This window comes from Myodes glareolus, chromosome 2 (assembly GCF_982192425.1).
Source record: "Myodes glareolus chromosome 2, mMyoGla1.1, whole genome shotgun sequence".
In the NCBI taxonomy this organism is placed as follows: domain Eukaryota; kingdom Metazoa; phylum Chordata; class Mammalia; order Rodentia; family Cricetidae; genus Myodes; species Myodes glareolus.
Window position 1 is genome coordinate 64,963,042 of NC_142027.1, and position 18,338 is coordinate 64,981,379.

Sequence of the window (18,338 nt, forward strand, 5' to 3'; positions counted from 1 at the left end):
AGAGTCTGAATCGTGAAAACCCGCATAAACAGATAATTTAAAGACGGATAGGTGTGAAGGATTTTAAGTAAGGCATATTTAGGCTGGTACAACTTGTTTTCCCAGGTCAAGACTGTGAAAAACCCGCAAAAATTGTGGCATCTCGAGCCTACGGGGAACGGCTCCCCGTTTAGGTGAGATGCAAGCGAACATCCGAAACATGTGCCCAGGAGTCCCAGGTGCCTATGTGGGATGCTAAAGACCGAACCGGATCAGGCCTTCCGTCCGTGAGAAAGATAAGAAGGAAGAAAAGATTGAAATAAAGAGGAAAAAGGCTGGAGGCCTCGGGCCCCCAGGTGCGGGAGAGCTGGGAGCTTGCCAGGCAAGCTGTCCCAGGCATGGGCTTAACAGGATGCAAGCCGTAATGAATGCCAGCGAAGGGGCGAAGAAGTACACCCCCCCCAGCCTAGAAACACCAGGAGGACCAGTCAATCCCGGGGTTAAAAAGGCTCAGTTAAGCTGGCTGGAGTGAGGAAACTTACAATTAGAAGCCAGTGTTGTTTGTAGGAATGAGTCCAGGCAGTTGGAACACGTGGGTCGGTGTTGAGAAGTCCTCGGTCCCGATCCAATCCCGGAAATTGGAGCGGGTGAATCTCTCGAGTCCGTGGCACCAATATTGTTCTTTAAAAAAAATATGATGGTGGGATGCCTCGAGCAGCCTGCAAGCCAGGCAGAAGCTGCCGCCAGCCTGGCAGCGGCAGAGCTGTTCCCATCATGCAGCAGGGGAGAGTCAGGCAGACAGGTGCAGCGGATAATAGTAAACAGACATAAGGCTAGACATAAAGGTAAACATTTATTACTTAAAGAAAGGGAGACATAAAGACATGGAGACAAACATAGAGAGAGACAGAAACATGTGTGCACAGGGCAAGAGATAGACAGAGAAGGGGAAGCCAAGATGGTGACGAGGTCAGAAGTGGTTGGGAGTGGGCATGGTCAGTCCTTAAAGGCATCGCAAAGGAATAACAAACGTAACCACATTTCAGATGGGCACACTTTATCTTTTAGGCCTAAGTGGCCATCTGTTTGTTAAGTGAAGGCCTAGGTATTCTTGAAGTGAGGTAACTTGTCTTCTTGAAAAAACAAGATTTAATAGGGATGTCATGGGGCACACCTTTAATCCCAGTACTCGGGAAGCAGAGGCATGCAGATCTCTGTGAGTTTAAAGTCAGCCTGGTCTACAAAGCAAATGCCAGGGGTATCAGGACTGTTAGAGTGATACACAAAGAAACTTTGTAAAAATCACACATGACCCGACTAGCGGGATATGATCGGGGATCCCTGAAAAACCTGGAAGAGAGAGGAATGTAGGGGACAAGAGACACAAGAATGGTCGGCAAGTCTGGCTTTCTGATCAAACTGCCAACTTTATTACACCTCAGGAGCTATTATATAGCAAACAGGCAGGGGGAGGGTAGGCAGGACTGGAAACATCTCTAGCTGAGAGAAAGAGATGATAACTAACAAAAGAAATGTTAATTGCTTCTAAGGCCTGGGGCCTGCGGGTCTTACAGGGAGTTAAGATACTAAGTTAATTTCCTAGGTATGAAATTAGCCCTGCAGAGGTGACAGAGTTGAATATTTTACTTAACTTGTGGACTTAAGATGGCTGTAAACAAAATACAGGTCTTTACTTCCAGCACAGACACATACACAAAAGATTTATTTTTATTGTATGTGTATGGATGTTTACTCTTTATATGTCTGTATACCACATGCATGCAGTCCCTGCAGAGGTTATAAGAGGGCATCAAATCCCCTGGAACTGGACATACAGATGTCATGGGCCATTATGTGGGAGCTGGTATCTCTTATCAAGGTCTTCTAGAAGAGCAGCCAGTGTTCTTAACCATGGAGTCATCTCTGTGACCTTAGAACCCACCTTCTTAAGTAAAACTGAACATAGCTGACTTGAGGTGTGCACACGGGAGAGACAAGACATCAGAATTTTGACTCCTCCTCCAAGATTCACTTTCTGGATGGGAATCACACACTGTGGCTCTCTGGCAATGCTTGTGCCCATACACATTGCATACATCCCAGATGCCTTGGATGGACTTCACCAAAGTCCAGGAAAGAGTAAGAATGTAACACAGAGGTGCAGGGTATTCTGTAACAGGCTTCAGACTTTTCACACAGAGGTCACCCTGAGGTTACCCAGTCCTCAGTCCCCTCACCAGTCTGGTACAGCTTCTCTGGAAACTTCTGACTACTCATAGAGTAGAGTTAGAGTCCCATGTTCCTTCTCAGGTGGATTCTAACATCTGTATTTGGGTGGACATCTAAGTGAAGTCTCACTAGACCTGCATTCTCCATGGTTGAGGTAGGAGAGCCATCACGTTTCCCTTTGTGACAGGCTCTGAGCTCATCAGACTAGCTGTCCATCAGAGAACAACAGGAACCAAAGGTTTTGCTGTAGCTGTGAACACCAGGTCCAGTATCTTTCTCATTGACTTGTTAACACTGTCCTCTAGATGGCCACACCCTTCCTGTTCCTTTCCTGTTCTTATGATGGCCATGCCCCTTCCTGTTTCTATTGGTTTTCTGCTGGCCATGCCCCTTCCTGTTCTTTTCCTTTTCTCTATACTGGCCATGTGCCTCCCTGCTCCTTTCTGCTTCTCCATGGTCTGAGCAACACTGCTTTTCCTCCCCTCTCTCTGGATGCAGCTTCTGATATCACAGTTCACATTTTCATAGCTCTTCATGTCGTTGACAGTGTTCCTAGAAAATATTTTCAGTGGGGGAAACCTCTGATCCAGAAGTGTTTATTTCTTTATAGCCACTCATCTCGATTATGGGTGAGTTAGAAATCAAATGCCAAGTCTTTGGATTCTGTTCAGTTTTCACTAAGTTCAACTGTCTCATGCTTTAATTTTATTTTTGCAAAATCTCTTTTATTCCTTTTTTCTGCTCACTTTATTACCAAATGTGGGTTGTTTCTCATTGTAGACTAATGGCTGGACTCCTGGTCATTCTGATGACCAACTGGGTCACCTCCCTACAGCATGGTTCTCACCTCCATGTACCCAGTTGTCCCTGTAATTATAAATATTCACATCTTCAGTGCCCACCGAGTACTGTACAGGTTCTGTACTACTACACTCTATGGTTCTTCAATGGAATGCACTGACTGGCTCAAAACAATTCCCACTGACCTCAGTAGTCAGCAAGAAGGCTGAAGCTGTGTAAGTAGGGTTTGTGTAGCAGGATGCTAATGGGATTCACCAGAGTTTCCGTGCTGTGATAACATATCTGAGATAATCACCTTGAATAGAGGAAGGGTTTATCTGGGCTCTACAATTTCGGAGTTTTGGTATACAATGAGTTGGCCTGCTGCTTTTGGGCAATGGCACAAGGCAGTACACCCTATCGGGAACTCTTGGCTATGTAGTGATACAGAAAGGAGAAAAGGGCTGGGGTCACAGGATCACGTCCCCTGGGGAAATCTGACTTCCTCTGGGCCTCACATCTGAAAGCTTCTAGGACCTTCCATTAGACCATGAGCTGGCAACTGTGCTTGTAATTTCATAGCCTTTGGGGAATACTCAATAACTAAGCTAAAACCATGAATATTAAAAAGTAATCTGGATGTGGCAGCACATGATTTGACCTTTCACTTGAGAGACAGAGGCAGGCAGATCTCTGTGCATTTGAGTCTAATCTGGTCTACAGAGTATGTTCTAGACCTACAAGGGTTACATAGTAGCCTTGTCTCAAAAAGCAACATAAACAAATAAACATCACAGTAAGTTTAGGGGCAGCGGAATGGCCCACTGCATCAAATAGCTTGCTGTGTAAATGTGAGGGCCAGAATTTGAATTTCCAGTCCACTTCTAAACATCTGGGCATGGCATTCCCCCAGTGTAGAAGGCAGAAATGGGCAGATCACAGCAAGTCTAACCCAAGGGCGAACTTCAGGTTCAGTGAGAGACCCCATCTTCAGGCTGCAAGTCAGAGAGCAATGCAGGGAAATGCCCAGTGTCCTGCTGTGGCCTCCACGTGTGCACTCCTCCATATGCCCACATGTCTACAACATGAACAATGCACACAAATTGACATTCACATTCCTGTGATAAGTTCTCCTTCTTTTACAAAGGCTTGCTGCTTAGGGGGATGGGCTGAGCTGCTGGATCATAATGGTGAAGTCTGTAGAAATCATGAACTAATTATGTAAGTAAATATTGCTTGCAATTTGGCTTAAAATCTTTTTTATTGTTTCAGTTCTGCAGAATGTTCTGGAGAAAGAAAATCATGAGTTAGTATGGCCAGGAAAAGGGACATTCAAGTTTACTGTCCGGTTGCCCGAAGACCCAGATGAAGCCTCAGTCTCTAAGGAGGCAGTTCCAGAAAAGGTAAGGAAACAGGGCCTTATTCCAAGGTGTGTGGGATTCTCCATGATGAAAACATGGTGGAGATGAGCTGGGTGGGGTGGTGCTCCCCTTTAATCCAGGCACTCAGGAGGGAGAGGTAGGAGGATCTTTATGAGTTCAAGGCTAGCCTGATCTACATATTGAGTCCAGACCAGCCAAGGCTACATAGTGAGACCGTGTCTCAAAAAAAGAAATGGTAGATGAGGGACTAAGTCACACTGGCCTGAGAATGGCAGCTTGGGACTTTGGAGGGAGCAAGGACTGTAAACAATGGAGAAACAGTAATTTTTTGTCAGTTTCAGAAAAGTCTAGATTTGGTGGCTGCAATGGTAATGAATTTGAGATGCCAAAGTTTGTACCCATTGCTCTTGGCATCTTTATAACCAGAAGCCTGCCATTCTGTATCTATCATCTTGAGGTCAGCAGTGTACACCACATGTGCTGTTCCCTCAGCTGTGAAGAAGATTGTCAGGGACCTCTCTGAAGCATGTGCACCGTGTTCATACAGTAAACATAAACTAAGTGCCAAGTCAGGCAAGCCGCTGGTTAAGCTGCCTCACGAGAGTCTCCTGTGTGTGTCTCATTTCATCAGTGGTTGTTGTGACCAGCAAGAAGACACACTGCGACATGTAGCTTCTGATCCATTCACTAGCCCAGTAGCCAAATGTGTCATTATTATTTCAATTAATTTACATCTCTAGTCTGGCCCAGGACATATTTTATTTATATATGAAATGATTCACAGTTGATTAAAGGCACATGCCTTTAATCCTAGCACTGGGAGACAAAGGCAGTTGGATCATTTTGAGTTCTGGGCCAGCCTGGTCTACAGAGTGAGTTCAAGGACAACCAGAGCAACTTACACAGAGAAACCCTGTCTTGAAAAAAACAAACATAACCAACCAACCAACTAAACTGACAAAAACCAACAATCAAACAAAAAGAAATGCTTCTTATATTAATGTTGTATTTCTGTTTGGGTTTTAGGAATACAAGACTAAAAATGGCACTGCAGGAAAAGGTAAGTCTCCACTAATTTGGTTCTGGTGTTCACCAGGAAGTTTTATGTTTATTAAACAAGTAGATTGTGTTTTACAAGTCTACTCATTTGTTCCCAGCCACTTAGTCCAAAATAATCACTCAGAAACCATATTATTTGCAATATTGTTTGTCCAGTAACTTAAGCATATATCTAGCTAGCTGTTATACTCTAAACTAACCCATCTCTACTACTCTGTGTATCTGGATAAAGTTCAGGTGTGTCTGTCTCTGGTGGAGACTACATGGCTTCTCCTGACTCTGCCTTCTTCCTCCCAGTATTCAGTTTAGTTTCTCCTACCTATCTCTGTTCTGAGCTGTTATAGGCCCAAAGCAGTTTATTTATTCATTAACCAATAAAAACAACGCATAGACAGAATGACTTCCCATACCATGTGTGGGAAATCTTTCTCTAGATTTATACAAGGCAAGCTCTGCTCAGCTTGGAGCCTCCTGCAGTTGTATCATCTTGCTAGTTTAAGCCAGATATGTTTGAAACATTCCCTGAGAGTGTCCATTGAGTTCTTCAGGCTCCACTCAGAGGAACAGAATCAAGTTTCTTTGGTTCTGTGATATGGCTGCAACTAAGGAGAGGAGAAGAAGACATGAGAGATGGTTATGGATACTTGTACTTTGGTGGGCAGTAATAGCAAGGACAGGACTTTCAGTGGATGCTTGTGCATGTCTGGGTGGCAGTGCTCTGTGAGCACTGGGTGTGTCTTAGATGGACTCCAGCTTCTGAGTACAAGCTTTTCCTGCCTTATTTGCTGCAGGAAACAGCCAGCACTGTGATTGGGGTGGGGTCTCCTGACTCCTGGTGGGTGGGCAGGGCTATGTTCTGCCTCAGACTTAAATGAAGGAGCACCTAATAATACCCAACTAAAGGTCACCAAATGAAGAACCATACTGAATAAGGTGAGCAAGAGCAACCAAGAGATGCAGACACACAAATCTTAGGAATTCTTTTTTTTCCCCTGCATCACTCTGCCTTTTGGCCTGGAGATGGGGTCTTTCACTGAACCTAAGTTTGCCCCTTTGGCTAGGCTTGCTGGCCAAGTACTCTTGGGATATATCCATTTCTACTTTCTACACTGGGCACATGTAGCCATGTCCAGCTGTTTACAAGGGGGCTGAAGATTCAAACCCAACGAGTCATTTCTCATGGATGCTGTTACAGTGTAATCTTAAACTCTTTTTTAATTTTTTAAAGATTTATTTATTGTGTATATAGCGTTCTGTCTGCGTGTATGTTTGCAGCTCAGAAGAGAACACCAGATCTCATTACAGATGGTTGTGAGCCACAATGTTGATGCTGGGAATTGAACTCAGGACCTCTGGAAGAAGAGCCAATGCTCTTAACCTCTGAGCTATCTTTCCAGAACCCCCCTCCCCCAAAAAAACTCTTATTTTCCAATTTCCACAGATGATTTGTGAAGATAGTTGCTAAAAAGAAATCTCACAATAGCTCAGCACTGGGTATAATAAATTGTTATTTATTTAGGGGTATATTCACAGATCATAGTCCTCTGCTTGAATGGGGACTAGCAACTGAATCATACAGTCAGAAGGGAGAGGGGCTGTGCATTTTACATTAGTATATATAGTATAAGAGGCCACACCCATGTGGGTGGGTAACTTAAAGGGTACTGACAGTAGGAATTCCCACAACACCTCCCCTTTTCTTTAAATAAGAGAGTTCTAAGCCTAGTACAAAATTATATGCAATAAGAACAAATATCAGTTATAAAAATTAGTATTACAACCAACATAATCATTATAAAGCAAGAAACATGTGATAAATATTTCAATAATTATCATATCCAAAGGAGTTTATGTCTTATATTATAAATAACTTGACCAAGTCATGAGAGGAAAGTAACTACAACTATCCAGTCTTCAACCACTTTGAAGACCTGAGAAGAGAAATAACATTACTTGAGTAAGCAGGAATTGCAATCAAGCAACTTCCAAAATGTTCCACAAATGACAGAGACAACTGGCTACCTGGGCAATCACCCAAAGTCTCATTTGTAACGTTGGAGCAACCAACTTTGGCTAAGGCCTAGAATAACTGACAGACCATATTCAGAGGCAGGAAGTTTTTTCAAAATCCTCTTACCCTGTCTTGTCATGATTTGATAGTCTTATTTTTTGTATCCTGCTTGTCCTATCTGGACATCATGCATTTTGTCAGTGGTTGGTGCATGGGCAGTTCCTTGCCCAAAGTCCAGTTTTGCCAAGAATAAAACAAGCTCCAAGTGGAGTGTCTTTGGTACTCAACCTTCTCTTTGGAATAGATCAATGCTGCCAGGATCAATGTGTCTCTCACGACAACAGAACCCTAAGTTATTGAAATGCTATATTCTACAACTCTTTGAAGTGGTTGAAGATTATCTATCTATGCAGAATACTATAAGTATGACGAACATGCATGACTATTGACCTATAGTTCTTAATACCTATATAACTTAAAGACTAAAACTTCATATTAAAATATTAAACAATCATTAAACAACTGTGTAACAAATAAGAACAATGACCTCAAAATGTAAACAATGTATAAGTATCTTGATCAAGGTAGAAATGTTTATTTCAACATGATAAATATACCCTAAAATTGTATCAATATACAGAATGTCTTAAGTAGAGTTAGAAGCATGTGTTCATTAAATATGACGAAAAACTTTGTCTAGGTGTACAAATATTGTGATCAGAAATAGGAGTATATTCAATATAACATGTAATTAGAATTTGTATCAATATATAAAAATCTATACCAATGTATATTGCCTATAAATAATAGCTTACAAATATTTACCCTATTGCTCACTATTATTAATAGTTTGAGTAATCTCACACTAATTATCCCATCTAATTTCCCTTTTATTTCAAAGAGATCCCCGAGCTTACATAATTTCCCTCATCCCCTAATTCTATGACAGTTAAAATTAACCTCTAAATGACATTTCTAACCCTGAGGACAAACTTTTTTGGGAGAGGGGATGTTGTCTTCTAGAAGTACTTCCATATGTTATGGGGGTGATGTTCTTTCTGTGGGAACCTGTGAAAGTAAAATGATGGTTAAGCTTAAAGATCACTGTCTCGTTTAATTGCATATAGTCTCTGGTTATTCAGTAGGTTCCTATTTGGAGTTTTGGCCAGGACCTTGTAAAAGAGTGTACCATTTCAATTAACCAAGTTGGAACCATCTTGAACAGCTGCTATCCAAAACACGTATTATAGTAGTGTTATCAGTATTATGACATCATATCAACCAGGTGCAGTTGTTGTGGGGTCCCATATTCTTCCTGGAAACTTGAAAGATTACTGCAGGAAATTTCATTGTTCATTTTGGAAAACTTAAACATTATTTATACAGACATATACTCAAAGCAAGGTATGATAGAGACAAAAATGGTATGAATAAAAGTAATTTTTTTCTAAATTCTTTCTTCTTTCTGTACAATATAGAGAGCTCCTGACATAAGACAGAAACTCTGAATTTTTATTTTAACAATATGCTTGGATTTAGAGAAAGACAGAGCCATTGTCCAACTCTAAAGCCAGCTTTGATTTTTGAGTCATGACTATTATTCTAATTTTTGTTTAGAGATTCTTACCCTCAGATGACTTGTCTTCATAAGTCATAATTTTCTTTGCTTGGTAATCCTATCTGGATAATTGTCTTTTCCTCTTTAGGTCAGGGTCTCTTGAATTTTTGAAGATGAGTGTTTTCCTACAAAGACAAGAACAGAACACTGGCCCAACACTTATGATTTTTCCTTACTATCTGATTGTTTGTCACCTCTGTGGATGAGTCATAATTTCTCAAAAGATTTATCCTTTTCAAATCGAATCTTTATCAATTTTGGTTGTATCCATAACTTTTATTTTCCTATTGAAGCAAGAGCAAAACCTCTTCCTCAACGTAGCACTTCTTCTGGCTTCCATTGTGAGGTCAACACATCCTTAAAATACACCGGTGGATTTAATTCAGAAGGCTTTTCTATTATCCAATGTCTCTCTGCTGCTGTTGTTCCTTTCTCATTAGTGTTAAGAAAATTCAAGGTCAATAAAGCATTATGCAATCGATTTCTGGGGGTATTTTCCATCCCTTTATATTTGTTTAACATGTCCTTTATAGTTTGATTTGATCTTTCTATAACTGCCTGACCTGTAGAATTGTTAGTATTCTTGTAATATGCTTTATATTATAATAAGCAAAAAACTGTTTCATTTTATTAGAGACATATGCTGGACATTATCTGTCTTTATTTGTGCAGGTATACCCATGATGACCATACCTTCTAATAAATGTGTGATTATTGAATCAGCCTTTTTTTTTTAGCTCAAAGCAGTTGCCCATTGAAAACCTGAAGAAGTGTCTGTGGTGTAGTACACACATATTTTAATTTTTTAAATTTTCCAAATTCTGTAACATGGAATATGTCCATCTGCCAGATCTCATTCTTTTGAGTACCCATTGGGTTACTTCCTGCAGGTAACAGTATTTGACTATAGAAAGAGCAAGTAGTACATCTCTTTATAATCTTCTTAGCTTATTGCCTTGTAATAGGAAATTCTTTCTTTAAACCTGTGCTATTGTCATGTTTTTCATAAAATTTTGAGGCTTTCAGCACATTTCCAAACAATAATTGATCAATTTCTGAATTACCTTGTGCTAGACAACCTGGTAGACCCATATTATATCGGATGTGTATTATGTATAAAGGACAAACCCTATTCCTGATAATATCTTGAACCTGAATGAATAATGAAGTCTATTCTGTAACATCTAGTATAAATTCAGCAATTTCAACATTCAAGACAACTCTTTCTGCATATTGTGAATCAGTAACTATATTGAGAGGTTCTTTACAATCCCTTAGTACCATGAGCCTAGCATATATTTCTGCCTTTTGGACATAATTATAAGAATTTTGTTCCACCTTACTTAAATCTTCTGATTTTTAACCTGCCTTTCCTGATTTATTTGTATCAGTATAGAATGTATGGGCTCCAGTAATTGGTGTGTCCTGTACAATGTGGGGAAAGATCCAAATAGTTCTCTTTATAAGGTTAATTCTATCACTTTTGTGATAATTGCTATTAATTTCTCCTAAAAAAAACTAGCACAAGCTCTTTGCCAAGGTTGATTGTCTTCCCATAATTTTTTAATTTCATCAGTAGTAAAAGGCAATAAAATGTCTGCTGATTCTGTATCTTCTACTTGACCGAGTCTCAAATTTCTGTTTATAAATTAATTCAAAGACTTTGACATAAGATTTTAATACCTTACTTTATGTGGTAAAAATATCCATTGTAAGATAATATCTTCCCTTTACATTAAAATTCCTGTAGGGGAAATTCTGGAAGGCAATGTGACTAGAATGGAATTAAGATTTGGGTTCACCCTATCCATATGTGCCTCCTGTAATTTTCTTCAGCTACAATCAATTCCTTTTCTGCTTCAGCTGTTAATTCTCTGGAACTATTTAAGTCTTTGTCACCATCTAAGGTTTTGTTTAAATGAATTATTAGATTAGGTGCTATCCCAACAGCTGGAAGAGAGAGGGACCACATGTGTTACATTAGCATATATAGTATAAAAGGCCACACCCAAGTGGGCAGGTAACTTAAAAGCTACTGGCAGTAGAAATTCCTACAGCAGATTTGGATACAACACATTCTCCCAGCAACAGATAAGAAAAAAATAGAAGATGTTCTGAGAGAATGAGATTTTGTCAACCACACCGCAGGGTTTGGAACATCTCTGAGTGTGTTATACTTTGTTATATTGTGTAAACAAGGCTTCTAAGCCAATAGAGGTGCCTTTCCCCTCAGATTTTGGAAAGATGAACAAATTCAGTTTGAGATTCAATTTGAGTCTCTTTAGTAGACTGTCTTTTATTATATGATTATGTGACTGTGTCGGGTGGGGTGGAGTGGGGAAAAATACAAAGTCTCAGGCGATTCCTAGGGGAGGAGTTGGAACTCTTCTTCTACTTCCCAGGAAGGAGTTAAGACTGGCCTGTCACTATGCTACACTTCTGTAAGGTGATGATGCCAACAGACTTACCCTGGTGCTTACTGTCAGGCACCTGCCAATCTCTGCATGTGTTAATTTATTCCTTCCTTTTACAACCCTGTGACAGGGGCTCAATGCTGCTGAGAAATGGAGGAACTGAAATTGAGTCAGGCAGCCAGCTTCCACTCCCCTTTTTCCTATCATTTTACCACACAGCTCTTCTCCTTGGTGTAACCATTTTATGGTCACACATGGAGATGAGGGAGCCCACTTAATGGGGAAAATAAGTGCCACAGCCAGCAAGATGGTAGGATGGGCAAAGGCACTGATGCCAAGTTTGATAGCCTGGACTCATAAGTTGCCCTCTGACCTCCAGATGCACACACACACACATATGCACTGTCATGCACACACACATAAACATGAAAAAGAAAATAACTGCTCTGTTAGGTCATTGTCATAAGCAAAAGCCAGCTCCACCTAAAACAGAAAATTTTCAAATCTAAGCCCCATGTCCCATGGGCACAGCAGTGGAGTGTCAGTCAAGTTCACAGGGGGTGTGGTCAGAATTCTGGTCCTGTGAATTAACTAGTTGTCTGAAGCTGACCAAGTTATTATTTTCTCCATTCCTTATCCATTCATCCATAAAACAGAGGTGATTATACTTACCTAAATTCCTGTGAATATTAGTGAGATAGTACCTCAGGCATGGTAAGGATTTGATAAAGGGCAATTATTTCAAGTTTATTATTATTTATTATAAAGGGAAAATTAAAGATTTGTTTACTTTATGTGTACATGCCTGCATGTATCTGTGTACTATATGCATACAACCAGTAGAGGGCAGTGGATTCCCTGGAACTGGAGTTACAGATGGTCCTGGACTTCCAAGTGGATGTTGGAAACTGAATCACAGTCCTCTGCAAAGGCAGCTAGGGCTGTTGACCTTGGAGCCATCACTTCATACACATAAAGGGAAATTTAAATTGAAATGACCTTATGTCTGTTCATTGAGCAACAATCTTGAGTGCATTCTGTGTTAGCTTCTGCTACTGTAACAAACATCTGAGGTCCTCAGCCTCCAAAAAGAGAGGTTTATGCCTGTTCACAGTTTGGGTGGCTTCAGTTCATGGTAGGATAACCCTGCTGCCCTGGGGCTTATGTTGAGACAGTATGAATGGTGGCAGCATATAGGAGAGGGGGGGGGTCAGGCTCATCTTGTCCCCTACTTCCCCCATCAATGACTGGGACATTTCCCACAGGCCTCAGTTGTTAAAGGATCCACTATGTCCCATAGCACCTAGGTGAGGACTAAGACTTTAACACATGGGCCTCAGGGACAGTTTTGGTCTAAACTATGGCCACTGTTTTTGGCCAGGTACTGGTTTAGGGGCTGAGGCACAAAGATGACTAAAATCATAGTTCCCTCTCTAGAGGAACTCAATATGAGAAGAGGAGAGAGGCATGTGTGTCAATGAATAATGGAGATGAAAGAGAGGATATCTCCCAGGTGTAGCAACCTGAGAGGGGTGGGAGACAGGACCGTGCATAGTTGTCCCCACCTGAGTGTGTCCTCGAGCAGTGTCACCTGACCATCTCCAAAGGACACCAAGCTTGTTCATGCTGCCACTGCTCCTTCCTCTTGTCCATTTGGCAACCACCCCGTTTAGTGTTCAAATTAGAAACCATATATAGACCATATACACTCCGAGTCTGAGTCCAAGTTTCATCTGTTCCTTATTGGAACTACAAAAGGCAAGTCATCTGTGGTCAAGATCCATATCTTCCCAGTGATATACAAGCAAGGACTTGTATTCATTTCTCAGATCTCAGCACAATGATTGGCATGTGACAGGCCTATCCTCCCCCTGTTAATTTAAAAGAGATCATTAGGCTGAGTCTTGAAGATAAATAGGACCAACTGAAAAATAAAGAAGAGAGGGCTGTAGACATTGTCCTATTTTGGTAGCATGGTTCAATTTGATCTTTATCATCACAATAAAGCAAAAATACCTCTATCTTCCATGTTGCAGAATAACATTGCAGACATGGGCATTGCAGCCTCAGGCAGTTGTATATACAAATACAAAATAAACTTCAAAAGCATGACTAGTTGGTTTTTGTTGTTGCTGGCTTTTTTCTTGTTTCATTTTTGTGTGTTTAGATAGGGTTTCTTTGTCTATCATTGACTGTACTGAAACTCTTCTCTAGACCAGGCTGGCCTCAACCTCACAGAGATCCACTTGTCTCTGTCTCCCAAGTACTGGGTTAAAGGCATGGGGCACCATCACCACCTGACTCATGACTCCTTTTTTATGGTAACTTGAAAATAAAACTGAAAGTGCTACTTGTACCTGTGTTTGGAGTCAGTAGTCTGGCTGTGAATATGGGCTTCTACTTTCTGCCATAGTGGGCATCAAGGCTCTTGAGAAAATAGGAAGTGGGGTGGCTTGAGTACACTCAGCAGGGTTGGTTATGGTCAGCTCAGTAGGAGAAAAGACAGTTATCTAGTTCCCCCTTCTGGGTTTTAGCCAAGCCATTTCTTCTATACCATGTAGAGATGTCATCAAAATTTTCTCATTTTATTGTTGTTTTGTAGATACCAAAAGAGTTATTAGTGATCGTATCCGATCACTACAGCTGCAGTTTACCCCGAGACTTCTGGAAACAAATATTGTTAGGGTAGGAAACCAGAATGAACAGAGTCTGAAGGAGAAAGTGGCCATTTCTCCGAAGAAACATTTTCTTTTGCAACACAGTGGTTTCCTGGAAGATCTAAGGAAAGAGAACCCAGAGCTGGAGATTCATTACGATGCTGCCACTCAGCACCTGTGCTTTAAGGGATTTCATGCAGATGTGTATAAAGTAAAGTGTGACATCCAGGAAAAGATGTATTTCATGGCTCAGAAAGACATCATGATTCCTTCTGAAGTCTTCATGTTTCTGCAGCAAGTAGACAGCCAGGAATTCTCCAAGACTCTTTTTGAAGCACAGAAAATTCTTGCCACATATGAGCTGAATGGCACAGTTCTTCTCTTGATGGCCTGTTCTTTCAGAGCCCTGGCTGAAGCAGAGAAGAAAATACTCGATGTCTTAAGTTATAAAATCATTGAAGTTGAAGACAAGGAAGTTTTTAGAGGTGATTTGTGGAAAAAGAAAATTCACCTTCTGCAAAAGAGACACTCCTCCACTGCAAGCATTATGATAAAGAATGAATTAACTTCAGGAGCCCCGGCTGAGGTCATCATTGCAGGCTGTGTGAAAGAAGTAAATGAAATTTATGGCCAACTCCTTAAATTCCTGGAAAACAAGATGAAAATTGAAAGACTGGTTGAAATTAAACCATTTTTGATTATTAAGTACTTAATGGCAGAAAAGAAGCTATTCTGGCCAAAGATAAGGAAGGCCAATGTGCAGGCAAGTTTTAAGCTGGAAGATGAACCAAAAGGCATTGTATTAACTGGCTCCAAGGGTGAAGTTCTCGAGTGCATGAACATGGTCAAGCAAATCCGGGATTCAGTCTGCATTAAAAGATTCCAGATTGATAAGCCTGGTGCTAGGCACTTCTTCCAGGAGAAAGCATCCTATTACAAAAGTGAGATCAAACGCCTGTATGGATGCATCATTGAGCTCCAGGAGGGGACAGAGAAGGACAAAGGCAGCCTTAAAGAGCAGAAGTGCCTCTTACAGAAGGACATAGCCCCTGGAGTCACACTGATTGTACAGCAGGGGGACCTGGCTCGGTTTCCTGCTGATGTGGTCGTGAATGCTGCAAACGAGAATTTGAAACACATTAATGGTCTGGCCCTCGCTCTTTCAAATGTAGCTGGCCCTGAACTTCAAGCAGAATGTGACAAAATAGTGAGAATGGGTGGCGTGGCCCTACCTGGCAGTGCTGTTATCTCAAAACCAGGCAAGCTCCCTTGCCATCATGTCGTCCACGCAGTAGGGCCTCGGTGGAACGGAAATAAGGCCCAGGAGTGCGTGAGCCTATTAAAGAGAGCTGTGGAACAAAGTCTCATCTTAGCTGAGGAGGTCAAGTGTCAATCCATAGCCATGCCAGCTATCGGCTCTGGAATCTTTGGCTTTCCCTTGGACTTGTGTGTGGCCACCATTGTTTCTGCCATCAAAGACAACTTCCAACGTAAGCCAGCCAGGCGCACCTTGAAAAAGATCTATCTGGTGGACATATCTGCAAAGGTTGTTGGGGCCTTTGCTGAAGCTGTAGAACCTACATATAAAGCCACGCTCTCCCACACAGCTTCCCCATCCAGTTTACAAGCATTAGAATTAGTGCCACCTGTGAAAACACCACAGAAACTGCAGACACAGTACTATGTGCTGGTGTCCCCAGAAGGCCTGAAAATCCGGTCGGTAAAAAAAGGTGTGCAAAATGCCAAGGTGAGTGTCCCTGTCACCAACAATGTGCAGTGATGTCACTGGCCTCTACCTATTCTTTTGTGTGTGTGTGTGGACCGAAAGAAGTCAGGGTGGAGGGAAAGGACTGAGGAAAATTCCCTGCTCTCCTACTCAGACCTTTAAACATTTTCCATGGATACTGGACTTCTTCCCAAATCACTTAGGAGATCCATGTGTCTATAAGAATCGAAAGGGCTCTGGGATAGGTCACTCCATCCCAGTAACTCTGGTCCATAGTAGGGGACAAGGTGCGGCTCTCTGCATCTTCCTCATTTCAAATCTGTTGAGTCTGATCCATGTAGTGCTGGCTTCTGTCAGCACTTCATGTTACAGTGGGAGAGCATGGGGAATGCAGAGGACAGGAATTTAACCAATGACACGAGTAAGGGTGACCTTGGGTGCTGGAGTGGATGAGGGAGCTCAGTTTCCGGAACCCATCTGTGGGTCCTTTGTGAGGAAGGAGTGGGTGGGTGGGCGGGAGGAAGATCCAGATGTTGGGAGTCATGTAAGGACAATTCTTGTTTTGTGTAATTGTTGCAGGGAACTAATCTTTTTTGGATGGACTGGCAGGCAACAAGCCCCAGCAATCCTACCGTCTCATACTCATACACAAACACACAGACACAAACACACAGACACACACACACACACACACACACACACACACACACTGGGGATGTAGATATGAGCAGCCACTGCTGTAACCCACAGTGTCACATCCTTCAGCCCCAGATTGTGTGTGTATGTGTGTGTGTTTAGCTGGACATGGTAGCACATGCCTTTAATTTCAGCACTAGTGAGACAGAGGCAGGCAAATCTCTGTGAGTTCAAGGCAAGCCTGGTCTACATAGAATTCCAGCCCATCCAGGGCTACATAGTAAGACCTGTTTTCCCTCCCTTCTTCCTGAAAAGTATTTAATACCCTTTCAACACAGGCTCTACTCATTAGAACCGTAGCTGTCCTAAGCAGGGCAGGCTAGTACCTGCTTCCTGACCAGTAGCTGCAGGTCGCTCTGCATGGTTGTAGCTGTGTCCTTCAGTGAATGTGGGCCTCAAGCTTCTGTTTGCTTCAGCAGGGGTTGGGGTTGAGAGTTGGGTGATCTGCCCTTTCTGTCACTCAGAGGCTCTGAGCATGTTGTTGTTACTGTTTTGCTTTTAAGACAAACGCTTGGCTGAGGTTCAATTGAAAGAGAATTTGCCTAGCAGGCATGAAGTCCTGGGTTCAGTTCCTTAGCACTACATAAACACGGTGTGGAGCCACAAGTCTGTAAAAGCAACACTAGGGATATGGAGGGAGGAAGAACAGAAATTCAAATTCAAGGTCATCCTTGGCTACAAAGTGAATTTGAAGCCAGCCTGAACTATATAAGACCTTGTTTAAAATAAGAAAAAGAAAGAGAGGGAGGGAGGAAGAGAGAGAGTAAAACTTTTATAACACAAAGAAAATAATCATCATAATATAGAAACAATTTGTTAAACATTTATTTCTGTTATTTTTTAAATTTGTGTGTGTGTGAGTGTGTGTGTGTGTGTATGTGACTGAGTGAGTGAATGTCACATGTGTGCTGATGCTCAGAGGCCAGAAGGCAGTGTCAGATCCTTTGGAGATGAACTCCAGGTGGTTGTGAGCCACATGAGTGGATGCTGGGAACTGAACCTGGGTCCTCTGGAAGAAAAGCAAATGCTCTTAACTGCTGAGCCAGCTTTGCAGCCCCTACAGCAAACTTTTAAATGAATCCTTGAAACCTTTGTTTAAAGACCAAGATCAAAGTCCTAAATTATCACCGCTGGGAGTCACTTGTCCCCATTACCTTTAAATGACAAACAGGTGGATGGATGTGCGGGCTGTGATAGCAGATGACATGAGCTAGATGCTGTGACCCTGTCTTGCTTTGAATTGTTTTCAAGAGAAAGTTTCTCTAAGCATCCACCAAGAACAGTTCTTGGTGTGTTATGACCAGCAGGGATACAACTGAAACTTTTTTTAAAAAATTATTTTTATTTCATGTGTGTTGATGTTTTGCCTTCATGTATGTTTATATGAGGGTGACAAATGCCCAGGAACTGGAGTTACAGAAGATTATGAGCTGCCATGTGGGTTCTAGGAATTGAACCCAGGTGTATCTGGAAGAGCAGTTAGTGTTTTTACTTACTGAGCCATTACCCCAGCCCCACAATTGGACCTTTTCACCTGGACATGCTGCTGCAGCATATTCCCACAGGCTAAGCTGAGCAAAACTAAACATCATTTTAGCAGTTTAATATTGATGGCTTTTTTTCTTTAAACAGTGTTATATAACTCACACTTCACACTTCAAGGTGGCACATCAGTGGTTTTCAGTATATTCACTAAAAATGAACATGAAAGGTCTCAGAGTTGGGGCTCACATAGGGATAATTTTTGCAGTGTGAACATGAGCTTGTGCTTGTGTGTGTGTGTGTGT

General features: G+C 41.7%; 1 protein-coding gene across 3 annotated transcripts in view; it reads left to right on the top strand.

Moving 5' to 3' along the window:
* LOC125413061 (protein mono-ADP-ribosyltransferase PARP14) overlaps positions 1-18,338 on the top strand; it is a 651,703-nt gene that overhangs the window by 284,906 nt on the left and 348,459 nt on the right. The window contains exons 2-4 of one of the 3 annotated variants that reach the window (XM_087901086.1): positions 4,261-4,391; positions 5,397-5,430; positions 14,075-15,876. The exons of 1 other annotated variant lie outside the window; for it this stretch is intronic. In XM_087901086.1, the coding sequence (XP_087757212.1) occupies positions 4,261-4,391; positions 5,397-5,430; positions 14,075-15,876 (1,967 nt within the window). The remainder of the gene's footprint in view (positions 1-4,260; positions 4,392-5,396; positions 5,431-14,074; positions 15,877-18,338) is intronic. One more of the 3 variants, XM_087901074.1, reaches the window with a different exon arrangement.